The sequence below is a fragment of the Chiloscyllium plagiosum genome, chromosome 17, assembly GCF_004010195.1.
Source record: "Chiloscyllium plagiosum isolate BGI_BamShark_2017 chromosome 17, ASM401019v2, whole genome shotgun sequence".
Lineage (NCBI taxonomy): Eukaryota > Metazoa > Chordata > Chondrichthyes > Orectolobiformes > Hemiscylliidae > Chiloscyllium > Chiloscyllium plagiosum.
The window spans coordinates 42872658-42894405 of record NC_057726.1 but is presented as its reverse complement, the minus strand read 5'-3'; the positions used below and the strand labels follow the sequence as shown (position 1 = coordinate 42894405).

At 39.0% G+C, this 21748-nt stretch overlaps 1 protein-coding gene across 1 annotated transcript in view; it reads left to right on the top strand.

Annotated features, from left to right (window-relative positions):
• Window positions 1-11550, top strand: part of snx20 (sorting nexin 20) — a 32561-nt gene extending 21011 nt beyond the window's left edge. The window contains exon 5 of the mRNA XM_043706960.1: window positions 8867-11550. Within this exon, the coding sequence (XP_043562895.1) occupies window positions 8867-9538 (672 nt within the window). The 3' untranslated portion in view covers window positions 9539-11550. The remainder of the gene's footprint in view (window positions 1-8866) is intronic.
• The last annotated feature ends 10198 nt before the right edge of the window (window positions 11551-21748 follow it).

Genomic DNA, 21748 nt, shown 5'->3' with positions numbered 1-21748 from the left:
CATTTAAGAGGCATTTGGATGGGTATATGAATAGGAAGGGTTTGGAGAGATATGGGCCGGGCGCTGGCAGGTGGGACTAGATTGGGTTGGGATATCTGGTCGGCATGGACAGGTTGGACCAAAGGGTCTGTTTCCATGCTGTACATCTCTATGACTCTATGTTATATTCAAGGCCAAGATAGCCAAGGGAATCAAGAGTTATCAGGATAAGGCAGGAACATGGAGTTGTTATGATTCGTTATGATCTAGTTGAATGGTGGAGCAGACTCAGTGGGCCTCCTTCCACTCCGACGTCATACGGTCATATAGATTTCAGTTGCAAAACCTTTGGAGATTACATAGAATTAGACCTATTGACATAAAATAAAATGCTAGCTGTGCATTTGGCAGTGGAGAAAAGCAATACAGTTGAAAAGGAATAAAGCAGTTTTAATTCAGCAACAGAAAAACCTTGTGGTGAAGACCAAAATAGAACATACTTCTAGATTCAACAAGACATTAAAGGGACATTGCAGCTGCAGGTCAGAGCTTGAAACCAGACAGCAGTGAGCACAGACCCAAAGCAGAGTGAGGAGGACAAACACAGTCACAGATAATGCAGCAGCTCCAGACTTTATGCAAAGCATGGAAGCTATTCTCCCAGTCTTAGAAAATTCCATCCAATCAAGGGCTGGCTCCAGGCACAAAACCGGAGATTTGGAAGCTCTACAAAGTACAAATGGTCATAGGTTTAGATAAAAATGGTCCTAAAGGATCAGGTCTATATTACTGCACTGATGGAGACCGTCATAAATTATATATTAGCATCAAACTAAGAAGAAGTACTATTGATGTTCAATGTTTATTTCAATGGATACAGGAATTTAAAACTGCAGTTTTTAAAGCAGGAGTCAAGAGAAGCAATAGGTTAATTCCTAAACAATCTTCACTGACTGGCAGGGAATTCTGCTTAGAAGAGGCCGAAGGCAGAATTAATTCCTGACCAGATCGTGTACAAAGAGTCAGATGAGGCCATATCAGACCTTTTCCGAGGTATAGAGTAGTTATTGGAGGAGAAAACAGTGTAGATCACTATAGGCAAACACAGCTTTGGAAGCAGAACTAGGTGCTTATGGGGAAAATGTGGCATCATGGGGAAACCTAAAGTCACGTGGTTGAGAACACAGACCACAGGTAAAACCAGCCCAAAAAGCACAACCCACTAAAATGGTAAAAAGTATGCCGACTACAACACTGAAATGTCTGAAGTGGAGAGGGAACAAATGTCACAAATGGAAAGACTGTCCTGTAGGGGGACTGTTGTGACACAATTGTGGAAACGTGGCTCATTTTGGGAAGATATGCAAGTTTTAAATGCAGAGTAGAGTTAATCAAAAGGGAAGTCATTACTGCCCAAGCAGAGTTAAGAGGTGGAAATGCCACAAGGCCAGAAATAGAGAAAAAAAAACTGCAAAAGAATGACAATTAATACTAGTGATTTAAATTGGATGAACACACCATGGAGTTTAAACTTGACACTAGACTCAATATCTCCCTGTAATCAAATCAATGTAAATGGCTTCTAAAGATGAAATCTCAATGAATTACAGTGATCTGGTGGAACAGCAGTGAAATTAAAGGGCCAAAGCACAGCAAAGCTATGTAGATATAATGGAAGAGAAATCATGCAATCACTCTCTGTCATTCAGAGTCAGGAATGGTGCATTTAAGGAGTGAGGGATCTTAAAGCTGAAACTAATTTACAAGGTTGGTGAATTTACAGATACAGACCGGGAAAGTGAATCTCAAAGTGAGATCCCAAATTGTTCACAGGCTTCAGAGAAATTGAAGACAGAGTACCACATTCTCTAAGGGATAACACAAAATAAATCTGTTTGTAAACATCAGGAAAAATGCCAATAACCATTCTTAGATACAGTTAAAGAAATAATGGTTTGTATGTTAAAGCAAAGTGTGGTTTTCCTAGTTGTATTGCCAACAAGATTGTGTTCAGGCATTATCACAGTACCAAAACCAAATTATTTAATACAAAGCTATGTGGTTCCAACTGAATTAAACAATGTGGTAGATTCACTCAATGGCTTCAGTGAAATTTAGCAAAACTAACTAAGACTATGCCAGTCACCAAACTGAATGTGAACTGGGGAATTTGGTCTGTTAAGATGGAGATGAGGTGGAATTTCTTCTCTCAGAGATTCGCCAGTTTGGAGTTTTCTTTCTGAGTGAGAGGGAACTGGATGATTGAATATATTCACAACTCAGTTATATTTTTGATTGACAAGGGGCATGGAGTGGCAGGTTGGGAAGTGGAGATTTGGCCATAGTCAAATCATCTATGATCATATTGAATGGTAGAGCAGACTCAAAGGCCTGCACCAGTTCCCATTTCAAGAATTTACACAGAGAATGTCAGAACCTACAGCCGATGCAAAGTGCATAAAATTAATAGCATAGAAAGGCTAGAGTGGCAAGAATGCAGACTACTTCATTAGAGTTACAGAGTAATTATTTAATGAATTTTACATGTCTTAATAGAGGCTGAAGCTTACGGTTGTCAAACTGAAAATGAACAGACTTTAAATACAAGACTTCCCGGTAATAATCTGCAGCATTCTATCCTTTATAACTATATACATGTTAAATTGTGCAAGCCTGAAAAAAATCTACGAGGAAAAGTGACTAAAAGCATTGCAAAAGCATTAGGTGTTAAGGTGAGCCTCAAATGTCAGATGGAACAGTAAAAAAACTGTCTGATGAAACAGCTCTTAGTGGATGATGGAGAAAGTAGAAAAATGTTTAGAAATTACACTTACCACCAATGTGAAAGTCACAAGTTCTCTACCATCTAATGTATCATCATTCAATCTTGGTCTCATATACAGTAGCCACCTTCAGAGTTGAATTTCTGTCAAAGGCCCAGGAGCAGCAGGATATAAAGATTTACTGCAGGCTTTCAGTGTAACATATTTGAATGTTGAAGCGCAGAAGCTCTAGGCAGAAGTTCACTGTCCATTTGCAATTCCCCAGACTGTGTGAGGTTTTAACTCCACATTACGTGGGAGGCCAAAACTGGATTGATGGGAAGCCTTTGATTAGTCAGGGAGGTGGTCACTGACAACCAAACTGCAGCCAATGCTGATTAATGTATTGGTAATCAACAAGGCATAGAGTTTCTAAGAGGATAGAAATCAAAAAGTCGATGTCTACGGAGAAGATGTTGAGTCCTGCGAGAGAGATCAGATGCCTCAGAGGGCCTTGAGATGTTTGGGGTCTGCTGAGGATTGGTGTCGTTGCTGTTGGCTCCCATAAGCAGGCATGGCTGGGACTGCAGAGGGATAGGCTGGTAGATAGATTAGGTTGGGATATCTGGTCAGCGTGGACGAGTTGGACTGAAGGGTCTATTTACATGCTGTAACATCTCTATGACTCTATGACTCTATATCTGAGGCAGGTGTATGGCAAGTGAGGGGCAAAAGTCCCACTTCAGTTAATGAAATCTTTTTTTTTGTGCACACGTGGGACATGGGCATCAGTGGTTGGCTAGCATTTATTACCTGTTCGTCTTTGCCCTTGAGAAGGTGGTGTTGAGCTGCTTTCTTGAACAGCTGAAGAACATGTGTTGTAAGTTGATCTACAGTGCCATCAGAGAGGGATATCCAGGATTTTACCCAGCGACAGTTGAGGAACAGCGATATATTTCCAAGTCAGCATGGTGAATGGCTTGGACGGGCCTTCTGGTGATAGTGTTCCATGTATCTGCTGCCCTGGTCCTTCTAGATGGAAGTGGTCATGGGTTTGGAAGGTGCTGCCTAAGGATCTTTGGTCGAATTTCCACAGTGCATCTTGTAGATAGCACACATTGCTGCTACTGAGCATCAGTGGTGGAGGGAGTGGATGTTTGTGAATGTGTTGACAATCAAGTAGGCTGTTTTATCTTGGATGGTGTCAAGTTTCTTGACTGTTGTTGGAGTTGTACACATCCAGACAAGTGGAGGGGTATTCCATCACTCTCCTGACTTGTGCCTTATAGATTGTGGACAGACTTTGGGAAGTCGAGAGATGAGTTATTACTAGCTTCTGACCCACTTATAAATGTGTTTTATGGCAGGTCCAGTTGAATTCTTGTCAATGGTAAGCACCTATCCTGAGGAAATCCTGTAGAGATATCGTGGAACTCAGATGATTGACCTCCAGCAACCACAACCATCTGCCAATGTGCCAAGTATGACTCCAACCAGCAGAGAGTTTTCCCCCTGATACCCGGTGATTCCAGATTTGCCAGGGCTCCTTGATGTCACACTTGATCAAATGCAGCCTTGATGATAAGGGTTGTCACTCTCACCTCACCCCTGGAATTCAGCTCTTTTGTCCATGCTTGAACCGAGGCTCTAAGTGAGATCAGGAGCTGAGTGGCCCTGGTGGAACCCAGACTGGGTGTCACCGAGCAGGTTATTGCTGAGCAGGTGTTGCTTGATAGCACTGTTGATAACACCTTCCATCACTGTACTAATGATAGAGCGTAGACTGATGGGGCAGTAATTGCTTGAATTGGATTTGTCCTGCTTTTTCTGTACAAGGCACACTTCCACAAAGTGTTAAATGCTGCAGGGTTGCTTTGATGTCTGGGGATTCATTTCCCACTGACTCTTGAAGAAGTTGGCTGTGATGCCACCCCCCCCCCCCTCCCCCAACCCCGCCGTCTGAAAAGTCACATCGTAATCTTCCAGGATATAGATATTTGCTCTTTTGTTTGCACTTTCGCCTTTTACCCTGCTGCTGTTAACTCATTTACCATCTTGTTTCTTGCCTCTGCACATCCTTTCCCAGTGATTGGATTTTCCAAAGCGCTACCTTTCGATCCATGTACCGGACATTTCCTCCTGTCTGTGAACTCAAGAGATCATCCACAGTTCCCACACATCTTTCCCTCTATCTGTGCATTTCTTTAAATGTTTCACTTCATCAACCTTGCTGATTTGCTCTGACTTAAACTATAGATTAGCCAGTTGGGCAGTCAGTGTTTTCACCTGTTTACTTATGATTCCATGTGCTCTGGAGCCGAAGTCAGCCTGCGACATTGTGAGCTTGGTCTTTCCAATCAAATCTTTTTGAGCTGATTTAGCATCTGTTTCCTTAAATTTACATTTTCTTTCTGCCTTTTTTCATGCTGTCAGGAAATTCTCAACAGGCAGACTGCAATTCCTGCCTCAGGCTTTGCAAGTCACATCAATGGATCTAAAGATTTGACTTTAGATGAAAGCTCAAGTTGACTTTATCAAGATTTATGTCTGCGCAATTGCTGTTTTCTTCACTTTATTCTCAGCAATTGAACAAACTTTACCCTTTTTCTGCTGCTCACAAAAGGATGTGGCTGATCCTTTCCTGTTCACTACTGCCTTTTTGAAAACTACTGAATGTCAGTTCGCTCTTATGTTTAAAGTTTTCAAATGCCGTTTTGACATCATTAGCATTGCAATTCATCATGAGTGGAGCTGTGTGCCCGTTGCTGCAGCAGCCGCCATGTTATTTTCACACCATTCATTCAATTTGTCTATTTTTCGACATTACATTTGGTTGCTTTTTTCCCCAAACTAATTCAATATTAAATCCTGTTCAATATGTAAGTCATACTCACTGCCATATACCAACACTATGTAACGTCTTAGTGAGTTTTGAGAAGATTTGTAGCTCAGGTTGAGGTTTTGGATGTAGGTTTGCTCGCTGTGCTGCAAGGTTCATTTCCAGATGTTTCGTTACCTTACTAGGTAACATCTTCAGTGAAAATTCCAGCATTTCTTTGCCTGAGGTCCACTGAAGATGTTACCTAGTAGGGTAACAAAATGTCTGGAAATGAACCTTGTAGCTCAGTGAGCAAACCTACATCCATTATGTAACGTCTTCTGGCCCATAAATTTAAAACGGTCACATGCCAAGATTCCAAATGTTGGCGTTTCAGTGTTTTCCTGAGAGCTCCCCCCACTGGCTGGAGGACTGATATATGTGCTTGACACATTGCTTTGTGCAACAACAAATGAAGCACCTCCTATTTACATTTGCATAAAAAATTATTTCCTCACTTGTTATGAACAATTTAACAATGGAATAGTGGGAAATCTGGCAAGGGGATGTGAAAATTTCATCTTAGTAGCTTGGTGGGGCCTGACCAGACAGACTCTTCAATGGGTACCTCCTTCCACAGAGTAAGTGTGAATTCACTTAACCTTTTGAACTGACACAGATTTGATCTTGAATAGTCGCCCCCCTCCACCAACAGCTCAGGAAACCCCGTTGCCAGCTGTAAATATAGAAGTCCAGAGACTGAGTAACAATGAGGAATGAAGCCTCGCTAACAGCTGTAAAACATCTCCTCAAATTGGATTGGCCACCATTCACCTTCTGGCATTTCAATCTCCAAATGAGTTTTATTATGTTCTGGGATCAATATTTTGTATCAGACTGACATTCTATCAATAGAAATAAATACAAAGTAATAGACACGGATTGCACTGATCTGCTGAAGAGCTGATGGCACCTCAGAGAATGTCTAGTAGTAATATTCAACACATCATAATCATGTTTTGTGCTTTTGGTTATTTTACAATGAAAGCTAACCTGCCAGGTTGTTTAGCAAGGCTAATTGTCTACACCTGTACACTACCAGCCATGTGTAGAGGCATTGTTGGTGATGACTGGTGATGACTGCAAGGCCTGAGAGAGATGGAAATAGAGTCATGCCATAGGCTGACAAACTTCATGCAGCATCGGAATGACACAAATCCTATTCTGTTCCTCCTTGCATGTTGCATTGCTGACCAATAGGGACCCCGCCATGGAGTGTTGAAGAAAATAACCCTCTTTATAAACATCTCCCACACCAACAGCCCCACTATGGTTTTCCACCACACATGGAGGGGAGTTACAGGATGCTCTGTCACTTAACAGTAAATCATGCCTGTCAACTTGGTTTCTTCTGTCTACTATTTCCTGTCTCCTTCCTCTTTAGTGTCGACAAAAGTTGAGAATGCTTTTGGACCTTCCTAAGTTATTCAGAAATTTTTGTCTTTTGATTCAACCACTAACCTTCATTTTAATCCCATGATAAGTGTGTTACTTTCATTTGTTGAAATCTGGAGCAAGGTTAGTGGGCCGACTGCAAGAAGCTTAGATATAAACAGCAAGTGCCAAAAATATTTAGCTGAGACCCTGCCATGGAAATGGTTTGATCACAACAACCATTGGGCAGGTGTAGTGTAGCGTTTATCTGCCAAATGTGCACACCATTTGAACATAACCACCCTGGTCCCAAATTTAAATTGTAGAGATTTGGCAAGCAGTCAATTTGGTTTATCTGTCCACAACACACAATGTTGTGGACAGGACCGTCTGGTTTGTATTATGAGAATCTGTTTGAATCTCAGGAGGCACTTGGAGGGCTACTTATGTGCAATTAATTTTTTTCCAGAACATTAGCAAAGGCAGATGCATAAAATCTCTTGCATTTGATGTTTGTTGCTGGATGACTCAGAGGGAAATATCTACAGTGACCTCTGTACATGCTAGTATGACTCATAATCCACATTTTGCCATAAAATACTGGCTGTTGACAGTTGTTATTAGATAGGGTCACCCTATGACGAAATGTAAATTTATGTTCCTGTTTGATGTTGGTCCATTCTGTAGTCCAAATCAAAATTATACACCTTCCCACTGTCAGCATCTTATAACTCCATGCTCAGTTTTCAACTTGGCACAGATATTGTTTGGTATTGTCATTTATCAAGAGCATTTAACCCTTGATCTTCCAACTACACACAAGTGGGTAATGTAATTCTTTCAATGATAAATTTATTTGCTGAAACACCAAAGGCTCTCATGATTATAAAATTCATAATTTTATTTTTACTTAATTCACATGTGTAATCATAGTAAAAAGAAATGCTTGGAAAATAAACATTGTTTCATTTCACACTGAATTATGAAGTACTCATCAAAGAATCCACAAATATTGCATTTCCCTCCTTGCACATTTCTAATATCAGGATGACTAGTCTTACAATGTTGTGAGTATATTCTTAACAGCAAATTAGACATTCTTCATAGTTTACACATTGCTGTGTGATCTTCATAACTTACTCTATAACACATAGATGGACCTTCATTAAAATGCTAATAAATTCCTATTAGTTCACTGTGTTGCATCTAAGAGTCTTGTTCCAATTCAGTCTGAAAATTCCAATGTGCCATTTAGTGGAATTTCTGTTGCCACCACACTTGAATTCTATAAATTTCTAACTCATGGTATTTTATAACATTCCAGCTGTTCTTCCAATCCTCCCCACGTGAAAAACAGTTTGTAAAAAGTCTACGACTGTGCAAAAAAGTGTGAGGAACTCTTCTATTTTAGTTAGAAAGAGTCCATTTCTTAGTTTGTTCTTTGCTCAGATTGCAGCTTGGAATAGTGCCCGTGGGGAAATATTTTCCTTCACTTGCTAATTCTGTTCCCTGCTTTATATTCACATTCATTTTTGTGCTAAAATTAGTGAGGGAGGAAGGCATAGTCCTTAATTAATAACACAAATCCTGCAAACCTCAGTGGAGTTGAGCTTCTGAATTGTATTTATGTAAAAAAGAATCTGAAATTCTCAAAAGGTGTTACGATGTCGATTCCCAATTTTGCAGCCTGCTGCACTAAATGGGCCAGTGCTAAAGCTAGACAAGAAAATTAAATTGTATTGTCTAAGCTGGAATGATTGAGTAACCTTTGCGCCATTTTAATTCATGGCATCTATTTATTTTCTTCTCAAACATGTGCCACCAGTTGAAGTAACACACAGGTGTTCTGATCTTTATCTTTCTGCCTTCTCAGATGTACAAAGTGGTGGTAATAAAATCCGGCACCTATGATGGTAGTCAAGCCTATGCTGAACGGCGATACTCAGACTTTGAAAAGCTCCATAAAAATATCTTGAGAAACTTTAAAGAAGAGATAGAAGGAATTACATTCCCAAAGAAAATCGTGGCTGGGAACTTCATGCAAGAAAAAATCATTGAACGTAAATTGGCACTCATGGACTACTTGGGACAGTTATATGCAATCAAAGACATCCGTGAATCAGATGAATTTATTGAATTCTTCTACCTACCAGAGGTGCAGGAAGGATACAACTGCCTCAGAAGTGGCCAGTATACCAGAGCTTTGAACTGCCTTCTGAATGTTCTTAGCTTGCAGGAGAAACTGTGTATGCGTTATTATGATCGGCTTGTTCTTACACTCAGTGCTATTAGTGTGTGCTGTAGAGATCTGGGTAATATAGATGATGCCTATCAATTCTGTGAGAAAGGTGGCCTTATTTTACCCAATCACAGTCGCCACAGGTACCTTATCCCTTTGTTGAAGGTTCAGATAAATCTAGGTAATGAGTTAGGTAAGGACATGAGGCAGCTCCAAAAAAAGGTGACTGAATTAGAGGAACAACATGGCTGCCAAAGCAACCTGCCTTCACTGAAAGAGCTTGTGGTGCAGGAATACATTCAATAAAGCTGATGACCTGTCTTTCAGAAAGTCTTCTTGCAAGCAGTCAACTAAACTGCCAAATAGGTTACTGTCACACTTTTACTAAAATATTTTCTGTGCATTACAAAAGAAATACACTGTACAATTTGTTTTATTAAAAGGAGGTAATTTTCCAATAACATTTTTGACATCTTTTCTCTGTCACCAAAGAGAGAGAGAGAAAAACGTCTGGTGAAATCTGCAGATTTTCCATACATGGCCTGACCTTTCACTGATCTATGGCCCAGTTTCTAGTCTTCATAATTTAAAACACGTACAAAATTGAGCAGATTTTTCAGTGGACAAATAGATATTACTGATCCACCTTTGGATCTGTAATGCAGAATGTTTGATTTGCATCATTCGGTCTCCAAACCTCCAAAGCTTCGCTTTCCCTCTCCCCAGTAAGTTCGTTCAGCAGCAGTCTGAGTTGAGACTTCCATCTGAATGAGAGGCAATAGACCCTTCTCCAGGGTCTATTAATGATTTTTGGAGCATTAAATCTCTTTTGAGGCTGCAGTGTTTGCTGGTGTTGCATCGTGACTTCAGGTGATGGGACAAGAATCTCATCCATTCAACAACTCCTGCTCATGAGCATTTCAGGGTTCACAATATTTGAAAAGACAAACAGGATTGAAAGGGAGGCAGCTTAACCCTGATAATAAAGAAAGACTTAAGGACATTCATAGGAACAGATCCTGATTTGAAAATCAATATGGGAATTAATTAGGCTTTATATGCATCAGAAAACATTGGTGGGAATAGTTTATTTGCTCCTTAATGGTGGTTATACTATTGAACAGAGCATTAAACAAGAAGTTATTGGAGATTACCACAAAGGCAATATATTAATTGTGGGGGACTTTAGTCTTCATATAGACTGGACCAATCGAATTAGTAAAGGTGGCCTGAAAGATGTGTTTATAGAATGCTTTCATACAATTTTCTGGAGCAATATGTTGTGGAACCAACCAAGAGTAAAGGTATTTTAGGTCTAGAATTCAGTGAAGCAGGGTTATTTTGCGATATCAAATGGTCTTCTGCTGGTCCTATTTCTTATGTTCTAATAATCGTATGTTCTTGCAACTCAGAATTAATACTACCAAAGAAGCAGAGAGCATGCTGATCATGTTCTGGTCATGGCAAAAAACATGGTCTTTTGCCTTCAACTAACCACATTAAATGTACAAGACTTTAAGATGCTGACAGTTTTATATTTTAGTCATGTGTTTACATTTTGTGGCAAAATGTGAAATTTGATTCAATATATGTACTGCATTGACAATGTGCTTTAATAAATGCTGACTGTTGACAGTGATGTCAGTAAACTATATGCTTGAGGTAGTGACATTCATCAATAGTGTTAGTTTGTCACAAATTTATTTTATTCGTTCATGGATGAGAGTGCTGCTGGCTCATTCTAACCGCCCTGAGGAAAGTGGTGGTTAGCTGTCATTCTGAAGCACTGCTATCCTTGGGGTGAGAGGGCACATGTGGTATCGTTAGGAAGGTTCCAGGATTTTGTCCCTGTCACAGTGAAGGAATGGCAATGTCATTTCAAGTTACGAAGGTGTGTGACTTGGAAAGGAACTTCTCTGTAAGCTGCAAAAGCTGGATGCAGGAGGGATCAGGCCTCTTGTTAAAAATAAAAGCTTTCCAGAGGTTCTTAGGAATCTAGGAAATTCATCCTGACATGATCAGTTGTGAGGAGGTAAGGATGAGAAAAATCATCAGTTCAGGTTCACTGCGAGCAGTGGATTTGGGAAACTCTGAAAATTGAGAGAAACGCCTGGAGAGAGTCTTTCGAAATGAAACCTATTGAAAATGAAAGTTAATGGGCACTGCTTGCTGTGATGACTGTATTACCTCTTTCTGTGTTTTATTGATACGTAAAAAGGGAACTTTTTTCTACAGTTTAACTTGTAAGTCATCTATGAAAAAAATAATGTAGTCAATAATACCTTGAGTCAGCTTTTGCAATAAATGTTTTAAAATGTAAAATGTTGCCATGTCATCCATTTTAGTTATTAACTGCAAGATCAAATTTCTTTTTAAATGTATAGGTTTCTACTGGGATTGTAACACAGTCAATTGCCAACGTTTTCAGGAACTATGATTATTGGATGTAGAACCCTTTTTATGGCAAATAAAACAATTTACTGTAATTTCAAAATAATTATAACAGTACATTCAAGGTTGCATTACCAGAATTAAATCCTGAAGGAATGTACTAAACCAAATGTATTGAATTGATAGGTTGAAAGGTCTTTAGCAAACAGGAAATATGTAGCTGGTACCGTCTGTCTAAATTACAAATAGAATTAGATTTTCTATAATATGGAAACAGGTCATTCGGCCCAACAAGTCCAAACCAATCCTGCAAAGAGCATCCCACCCAGACCTATCCTCCTACTCTATCCCTATAACCCTGCATTTCCTACAGTTAGTACACCTAACTCTGAATACTATGAGCAATTTAGTGCTAATCCACCTAACTTGCACATCTTTGGTCTCTGGTAGGAAACCAGAGCACACAGCAGAAACCAAACAGACATAGGGAAAACATGCAACCTCCACACAGATAGTCGCCTGTGGCTGGAATCAAACCCAGGTCCCTGGTGCTGTGAGTCAGCAGTGTTAAACACTGAGTCACCATGCTGCCCACATCAAGCATAATTTTTTTTACTCATTCATGGGAAATGGACGTCACTGGCCAAGCCATATTTATTGTCTATCCCTAATTTGTCCAAGGAGGAGTTGAAAATCAACCACATTGCTGTGAGGCTGGAGTTATTCAACAATAATGCAAATACATAAAACAGACACATACATGAATTCTCATACAGTTCTCTGACTAGCTTAGCTGGCAAATGCATAATGGTATTTGGTGTAAAGTTAATTCCCTGATTTGAGTCGAGTCTGTTAATTTTAGCAAAGGTAGAATATTTGGGCATGTTTAGCACCAGATAGGAAAAATGATTTCGCTTCCTGATTTGCTTCCAGGAAGCAACTGGAAATGAGAGGTTTAAGTTTAGTTGGGGTTCGCCACAATGAATGAGCATTTGACCCCCTGGTTCACAGAGACATGCATGAGACATCAGAGGCTGCCCTTTCATCTATAACCCAGCATAAGTCAAGGGCCTTAACATCTACCCCACCATCATATTGATCAGCTCACACATTGTTATCAGAAACAAAAACAGAAATCGCTGGAAAACTCAGCAGGTCTGTGAAGGGAAACCAGAATTAACATTTTGAGTCCAGTGACCTACCTGTGGATTTCCAGTATCTGCAGTTCTTTCGCTTTTTCTTCATTTGGTGTTTTTTTTTTATTGGTATGCTATCTACGAATTATCAAGCCAATCTATTAAGAAATTGTAAGTCTGACTGAGAGTTCTTCATGGTATATTCTGAATATGTCAGCAGTCTCTCCCAGCAAGACATGGAGGTACACTGAAATCAGTTGCTATCATAAGGTGTCCTCAATTGGACTAATTCCTGTCTAGTTGCACATAGGATAACTCAGTTTTGCAAAGTACAGACCATTTTGCATGAGTCGCCCATTAAAACAAAGTGCTATTATGTGTTTCCGAAGGGGTTTGCCACACTGTGTATAGTTACCATTCCTGCAACTGAGTTGAAGCAAGAAGCCCACATGTGCAATCTAGATTATGTTGGTCAGATTTCAATCCTGGTAGAAGCCAATAACTTTCAAACTTATTGTTAATAGCTAAAATAAATGACAAAACAAAGTTTCACATCTAATGAAGATGCGCTTATTTCTCACATCAGTTCGATGTCTCAAAACTCACTATAGCCTGCCCTTTGCTTTTTGCTGAGGGGCACCTTTACCATGTGTTCCACGAGCTCCTGCTCCCCTGCTTTTTAACAGAATAAAACACAACTTTACTCATCTCCTCCAGTTTCCAAGAAGAGTCATATTGGAATCGAAACATTAACTTCAAGTGAAATTTTATAGGGCCCTGATGTGTGGCCAAATTGGGTGAGAAGTCCAGTGAGACCTACCTCAGTTTTGAGGAAAACTTGCTGCGTCTTTTATGGATTTGCTGAATAGAATGAAGAGTTTGTTGTTAGGCAACAGTGAGTTGTCACTTAAGGAGGCTAAAATTGTGAAGTAAAAACTGATAGTTCTGGAAAATCTCAACAGGTCTGGCAACATCTGTAGACAGAAAGCAGAATTAACATATTACATCCAGTGACCCTTCTTCAGAACCCTGTTAAGTGTCTGTTAAACACCTTATTAACATCAAAACCCACCTCAATAACATTCAATTTCCTACTTTTGAAATGCACTGACCATGCTAGGCATTGAAAACTCTTGATGTCAAATCCAGATGAGCTACTTGGCGACTTCAGCTCACCATTTTCTCCAAAGCATCTCTATAATGGACACCAGGCACCAATGTCTCAGGGAACACTCCATGGATACGGGCCTCACACACCCCACATTTACCCAACATGGCATCTGACCTGTGTTAGCCTTGAAGAACTCACGTGGCACATCTCCAATCCACTTGCAGGATGCTTCTGCACTTCAGGCTGCAACAGCAAATATCACTCAGCTCCTGAACTCACGTCTTTGATTCAATATGGCCAAAAGAACTGAATTCCAGAGGTGAGGTGAGAGTGATGGCCCTTGACAGCAAGGCCACATTCAACTGAGTTTTTTTTATTCATTCACAGGATAAGGGCTTCGTTGGCTAGGCCAGCTTTTATTGCCCAACCCTAACCCTAATTGCCCAGATGTCATTTAAATAGTCAACTGCATTGTCGTCAGTCTGGAATCACGTGTAGGCCAAACCAGGTAAGGATGGTAGTTTCCCTTCCTGAAAGGACATTAATGAATCAGATGGATTTTTCTGACAATTGATCGCTGGTCACCATTAGTCTCTTAATTCCAGATTATTTGTAAATTCAAATTTCACTATCTGCCTTGATGGGATTTGAGCCTGGGTCCTCGGGACAGCATATGGGTCCCTCAATTAACAGTCTAGCGATAATACCACTAGGCTGAAGACCAATTACAACAAAACTAAACTTTGGACGTAAATGAAATAACTATTCAATTAAGTGACTACTTCATCCAAGTAAAATATTTGTTAGGGAGAAGGAACAACTTATGTTCCAGATCTAGAGATAATTCAGGTTATTAACCAAACCAAATAATATGGAGATATGAGATAACCTGTAAAAGAATCAAAAGAAGTAAATCCTAAGGATAAGTGGTATTTATCATAAAGGCAAAAGCTGAGATTTGTAAGATATTGTGCTAATAATAAGATATTTATAAATATCAGAGACTTGTTCCTTCATTTGAAGTGGACAATCTTTACATACAGCACAAAAAGGTAACTGCACTCTATTTAACCTCACACTCATACTGAGTACAGTAACAGAATGCTTTTATGATAAGAAATGATCAAATATCAACCAACCTGTTTCAAGGCTTTTCCAGCTCCTTGACTATTTTGAAAATGCAGACAATGTACTTTCAACAAGGGAAGCATAACAATATTTGCTACATCAGATAAAAGTGGTATGGACTCAAAGTAAAGACAATAAACAATTTTAAAAAATGAATGATGGGTAGGATTGAATAGATGCTGATTACAAGAATCGGAAAAGAGTTGGTGTCTGGTGGTTGCCCAATGGAATTTCAGAACTTTTTCCAATTTATTGTTACTCACTTGGTCAGATCCACAGGCACTATGGTGAAACAATTACTTACATCTGAAAAGACTTCCAAAGACAAAACACTTCCTTTAAGCTTTGCCTCAGGTCCCTTTACTCTCAACTAAACCAATTCAGATGGGTTTCTGGAGTTCTTGGTCAGTTTGAGACATAGTACAACATCTTGCCACCTTCCATATACCAAACATCACTTTCAGCAGACTCGGCTCTACTTTCTGGAACTTCCTATCAAATTTCATTACAGTTCTCTCCTCCTTCAAATTTCTTTTCAAACTCCACTTTTTAATCCCACATCTATAACAATTTATCTAATTTTCCTTTACTGCATTGTTTGCAGCAATTTAAATATTAAAAGCCATGTAATAAATACAAGTTGATATAATTATCAAGATACGTTCAAAAAGAACAACCATAATTTGTGAAATCAATAACATCCATCTGATAAATTTGGACCAAATCAAGGCTTTTGGTGATGTAATGTCAAGACAGTAAGACACACTACTTTTAAAGTAACAAACATTTCAATGACCATCCCTACAAGAAGTTTAATTTGAAATGCTAAAGGAATACACATTTTAATGCAGGGATCAATAACATTTTAATTGCTTGTTTTATAATATTGAATCCACATATTTCATTCAATTCATTCTGAAAAACATGTAAAGTTTTACAAAGCAAATTCTCCTCTCTGCACTAAATTTACTCCTAACTATAGATTTTATATCCATTGAATATGAAGTGATGGTATATTTGATAAATTGTTCTAATTTTCTACTTGCTCCAGCTACACATTTGCTGGCCTTTGCATTTTACTGATATGTCCCATGTATACCAGTAGATGGCGGTGACATATTGCAAAATGCACAACCATTAAACCCAAGTGTCATCAGAGAATTATTTAAATAATTTCTGCTATTAAAAAGCTTTGACTACGAGGTATATTCCATAACTTTTAGTGAGCATTATTAGTAATCTTAATTATTCATGGGGGAAAATATTGCTTGAAATATATATTTCCTAGTCACTGCAGACTGTTATAAAATTAAAACTTTATTCCTTCTGACACTCATATCTGGACCGCATTTCAGAACACCCAAGGATTTCACTGAAAACAATTAAAATATCAGAAATAAAATTAATTACAGAGCTAGTCAAAACTTATGGTTTTCTGACTCAGTAAGAATGAACTGCTTTTAATAACAGCTTATGAAGAGTGACATTACAAAATTAACATTGCATCGAAGCTTAAAATTCAATAGTGGATGAATCAAAAACAATTCTATTTGATGATCTAATGATTCATCTACATATGGATAATGTTACTTTACTGCAAGGCAATATGCAAGCAGCAATTAGAAAGTTCGCAAGATGGAAGCATTTCGGCATTCTCTAGGCTCGGGAGGACAAATCTTTGGACTTGACGCACCGACTACATTGAGACAGAGGGGAGTACAGCAATAATACGACAATGCAATAGAAAAAAGGCAGCGATTCAAACAAATGCTGCAGGCAGGATGGGATAAATAACAGGCTTGAGTACTGCCGTTAATCTAACATTTTAAGATTGTGTTGTTACACAAAAGGGAAGTAACACAATTATATAATATGGACGAGGAACCACAAAAGACCTTGATGTCATGAGACATCCTCACTGCACAGAGACTCCTTCAGGCTCCGGAAGATGTTAAATGCGTTGGCAGGTACTGCTGGAATCAATGAACCAGATCACCTGTTTAGAATGCTACAAAGTCCCCAGTGAATCTCAGCTCTGTCATGCAGAAATTCAACATTCCTCAGCAAGTTTCCACCATGTGAGTCTGGGAGCTAGTCTCACTTCACTAGACTCCATCTGACATTTTTTCCATCCAAGCTTTTCCAGCACAAATGCTTGCTCCAACTTCAGCAGTGTGCTGTTAAATATGTTGGGAATTTTAAGTTGCTATTGGAGGTACTGATGGAGGTTAGCCATTTGAAAGCTGCTAGGTCTAAATACTTCAGAAAAACACACGCATTTTAACTTTGTACAACACTGGCATCTCCAAATCATAATTTAGAAAAATTTTACTTTCAATGTTCAAGATCCATTTAAACTAGCCACAAACTCAATCTTTATTGCTATACACATTCTTTTTAACATTGATTGTTGATCCAATATTTATCTAAACTATAATGTCAGTAAGTTACAATGGTGAGAACTGTCATGGTCTTTTTTGAGACAGTGAAAAAAGATCTGGGCTGATGTTTAAAATCTCACATGCAAGGTACCACCTCTGACAGTTCTCCAGTATAACACTCTTTCATCGGTCTAGATCTTGCAATCAATGGAACTCAAGTCCACATTATTCTGTTTCAAGGTAGGAGTGCCTTTAGCTGAGACATCCTTAAACAATGCATAAGCATTCAAAAACCAAAATGAGTACAGAGACTATTGGGAAAAGGAAGATCAAGAGATTCACATTTATATGGCACCTTTCAGCAGCTGAGGAAACTACAAACCACAGCAAAATCAATTTTGCACCTCTTTTTGAAAGGATGGTCTTACTTTGAAAAATCATGTTATTAGCAGCGAGCTATTTATTATCTGATTGGGAAAAGCTCGGGTGCGGATAGAATCCGCTTCCATTTCTATCAATCCAATAGTCAGAAAAGGGCTGCAATAGCTTCTCTTCACACTCTTATACAGTTACCTCGAGATTCCCTCAGGGTTGAATTGTTGAGACCCGTTTACTCATCTACACACTGCTCCCTGTCTTTATTTGGATGTCATATTATCAAAAGAGACATTAGATTCCATTTGTGCATTGATGACACCCAGATTTACCGTAATGCATTTGATTCCTCCACAGTCTTTAAACTGTTGGATGGATTATTTGACGTTCAGTATTCAATGAGCTGAAATTTCCTCCACTTCAGTATTGGGAATAGTAAAGCCATTGTTTTCATCCATCCCACAAACTCTGTTTCCTAGTCACTAGTCGTGGGCGGCACGGTGGCACAGTGGTTAGCACTGCTGCCTCACAGCGCCAGAGACCCGGGTTCACTTCCCGCCTCAGGCGACTGACTGTGTGGACTTTGCACATTCTCCCCGTGTCTGTGTGGGTTCCAGCAGGTGCTCCAGTTTCCTCCCACAGTCCAAAGATGTGCAGGTCAGGTGAATTGGCCATACTAAATTGCCCGTAGTGTTAGGTAAGGGGTAAATGTAGGGGTATGGGTGGGTGGCGGGTCAGTGTGGACTTGTTGGGCCGAAGGGCCTGTTTCCACACTGTAATGTAATCTAATCTAAACTAGACCTGTTCCTCATCTTACTGACCTTGAGATAAGCTCCAACCACATGTGCACATTATATTGCTAATTTCCACTTCCTTAATATTGCCCAACTTCACTCCTGCCTCAGTTCATCTGTTGCGAGAATCCTTATCCATGCCTTTGTTACCTCTAGACTTGACTACATCTCTGTACGCTCCATAAATTTGAAGCTGCTGCCAAACTCCCAATCTATACAGAATCGTGTTCACCAGTTGCCTTTATGTTCATTTACATACGTCAACTGCCAATTAAGTATTGGCATGAGAAAAAATGTTTCATTCTTATTTTCAAATCTATGCATGACCTCTCCCTTCCCTATCTCTCTTATCTAGATCTATTATGCTTTGAGTTGTCTGTTCTGATCTAATTCTGGTCTCTTGTGCATCCTGATTGTAATCATTCCTGTCTTGGTGGCCATGACTCGAACTGCCAAAGTTCTAAAATCTGGAAGTCACATCCCAAACTTTAGCTTCTGTACCTCTCTTCTCCCCTTTAAGATGCTAATTAGTATGTGCATCTTTGACCAAACTTCAGGCCAGCAGCTATAATATCTCTCGATATGCCAATTGCTGATTGAGAATACTTCTCAAGCACATTCGGCCATTTCATTATGAGAAAGGCATTGTATAAATATGAAACATGAAAAAAAATTGTTGGGGAAACTAGGCAGGCCCGGGCAGGATCTGTAATGAGAAAAGAGCATTGTTGCTTTAAGTCCAGGTGACCCGAAGGGGAAATGTCAACTCTGACTTCTCTTCACAGGTACTGCCAGATCTGCCTGTTTCTCCAGCAATTTTTGTTTTTGTTTAGTTTAGATCTCCAGCATCTGTAGTTCTTTGTTTCACTGTAAAACCGAGCTTCTGCTGTTCTTAACCTTGACCATAATTAAAATAGCCATGTGTGGAAATCAATCTTATATGACTCTCAGGGACCATTTGTATCAGTGAAGAGCAACAGGTAAAATTTTGAAATTGGCATCTAGTTTATTCTTGTTTCAAGGCATTCAACTTTTTAAAAAACAAAGATGTTGGAAAGACAGAGGATAAATCTTCTCAAAACTTGCAGAGGATAAGATATGAACTTTAGTCAGCAGCCATTTAACATTTTCCTCAGTTTGATTTCCATTGAAGTGCATGGACATAAGTCCTGGAGTGTTGAAAATTATTTCAATTACATTAAGTCTACCATTGCCCTACAATCAAATTGAAATGGATGAAAATTCTGATTTGATCAACGTGCTCCACATTTATGTGAAAGAAAATCTTCTTTCATTTTTTAAAACCTCACTTTGCAGTTGAGATCAATTGGTAATAAAAACTGGGTTCTTATGCAAATTGCAGAAAATGCGACTTCAAACCACCCTGAGGGCTACTCTTGAACAATTATAATTTCCATGTAATTTCTGCGTGTGCGTGTGTGCATGTGTGTGTGTCTGTGTCTGTGTATCTGTGTGTGTGCATGTGTATGTGTGTGTGTCTGTGTGTGTTGGGGGTGGGTTTCCCCTAAGTGAAATCTTGTTGTTCATGTCATTATCTGATGTGGAGCCATTCTGGAAAACTCCAATTTCAATCACTTGAGTTGACCAGCAGGCAGTCAGATGTGATTCAGTAGTTTCCGTAATGGGAACAATGTTGACATTTTTAAGAAGTTTTGATATTTGAGATAACTGGTGAATAGTTTTAGTAGAAAAATAATTCTTTCCCCTTAACAGAATCTTGAGGCCGCTGTTTCCCAAAGAATGACTGCTCCTTTACTCTGGCATTTTTACACACAAGGCGTGACATTGCTTCCATTTAGCCTTTACGGTTTAGATTTCATTATAAATGCAAATGGTTACTGATTGGTTTTGGAGAGAGATCAAAACAGTTTGGATTCAGGATTCTGCATTTAAATCTTTTTCAAAATTTCAGGTGTAGATTTAGACAGGTGCATACAGCCCAATACTTGAAGAAACAGAAAAATGCTGCATAAATGAAATCTAATGGAAAGGGAACCATTAAAAGGATGGTTCAACCCATTATAATCTTTACAAAATGGATGAAAGAGGGGACTAAGAGATAATGTGTAAAAATAAGTGCCCATTTTACAATGACATGTAAGTAATGGAGCTCAGTTTGATTGCTGTAGAAGCAAAAGTATTGGTCATAAGATGGGTGACCTTTTTTGCCACTCCAGTGAACTGTCACTCTCCGTCAACCTTGGAGTGTGCCTACAAGAAGGCGGAGTCAGGTTTCAGGCCATATACAATCTTTATGGTCACTGGATGTGACAATTCTCTGATGCATTATAGTTGCAGTTTTCTTGCAGCAGATAGCACAGCTTGGCATCTGTCTCCCTGCTGCCAGAGAGCCTGTGAAGATTGTTTGCAACTATCTTTGCTGGGAAATATGCTGTGATTCGCAGGCATGATTGGTGCTATCTTGACGGATAAGGCCTATTCATGATTTCTGGGGCCTTGTGCAGAAAACAATTGTGCATTTACTTTAATTGACAATGACTATACTGTAAATTATTTCACTGCATGTGGGGCATTTTCAAATGTTTCTGTAGAACACTAGGGTGATTCTATTTGGTACAAATTATTTTTCTCTGCTCTAAGGGAATAGAACTACGGAGTGAGCACAATGTGTACAATATTTTGAATTTGAATTCAAGCATTTTGTTACAAATTTACTTTCAAAATTAGCATGTTACAAAATACCAACATATCCACTTATAATGAGAAGGGAAAAGGTGATTTTTAAAAAAAATTATGCTGATGTAATTAAACATATACATGTTGTCCATCAAAATGTGGATTAAGACACATAATTTTCCGCTGAACATCAGCACACCACCAGTTAAATCTCTCTGGGGATTAGTTCAAGTATCAAAAATATTTCAATAATTTAATAGGAAATGTTAAATGCTAAGATAATATTGTGCTTGCTGTTCCTGGTACCAGAGGAGGAATTTTTATTTCTACTTTGCTTTGACGAATGCTTCCAAGAAACATCAAAGATAAAGTTGACTAGGTAAATGACATGAACATTTTCTTTTAACATTGAAATTCATGAGGAATATATATTAGAATCATTTCCTGACATCCTCATTGCTCAGATCTGTAAAATACCAGTCATGCTTTGATTTCAGTGTTTAAAGGTACTTCGTTGCACAATTATATTGGAAGCAACCAAC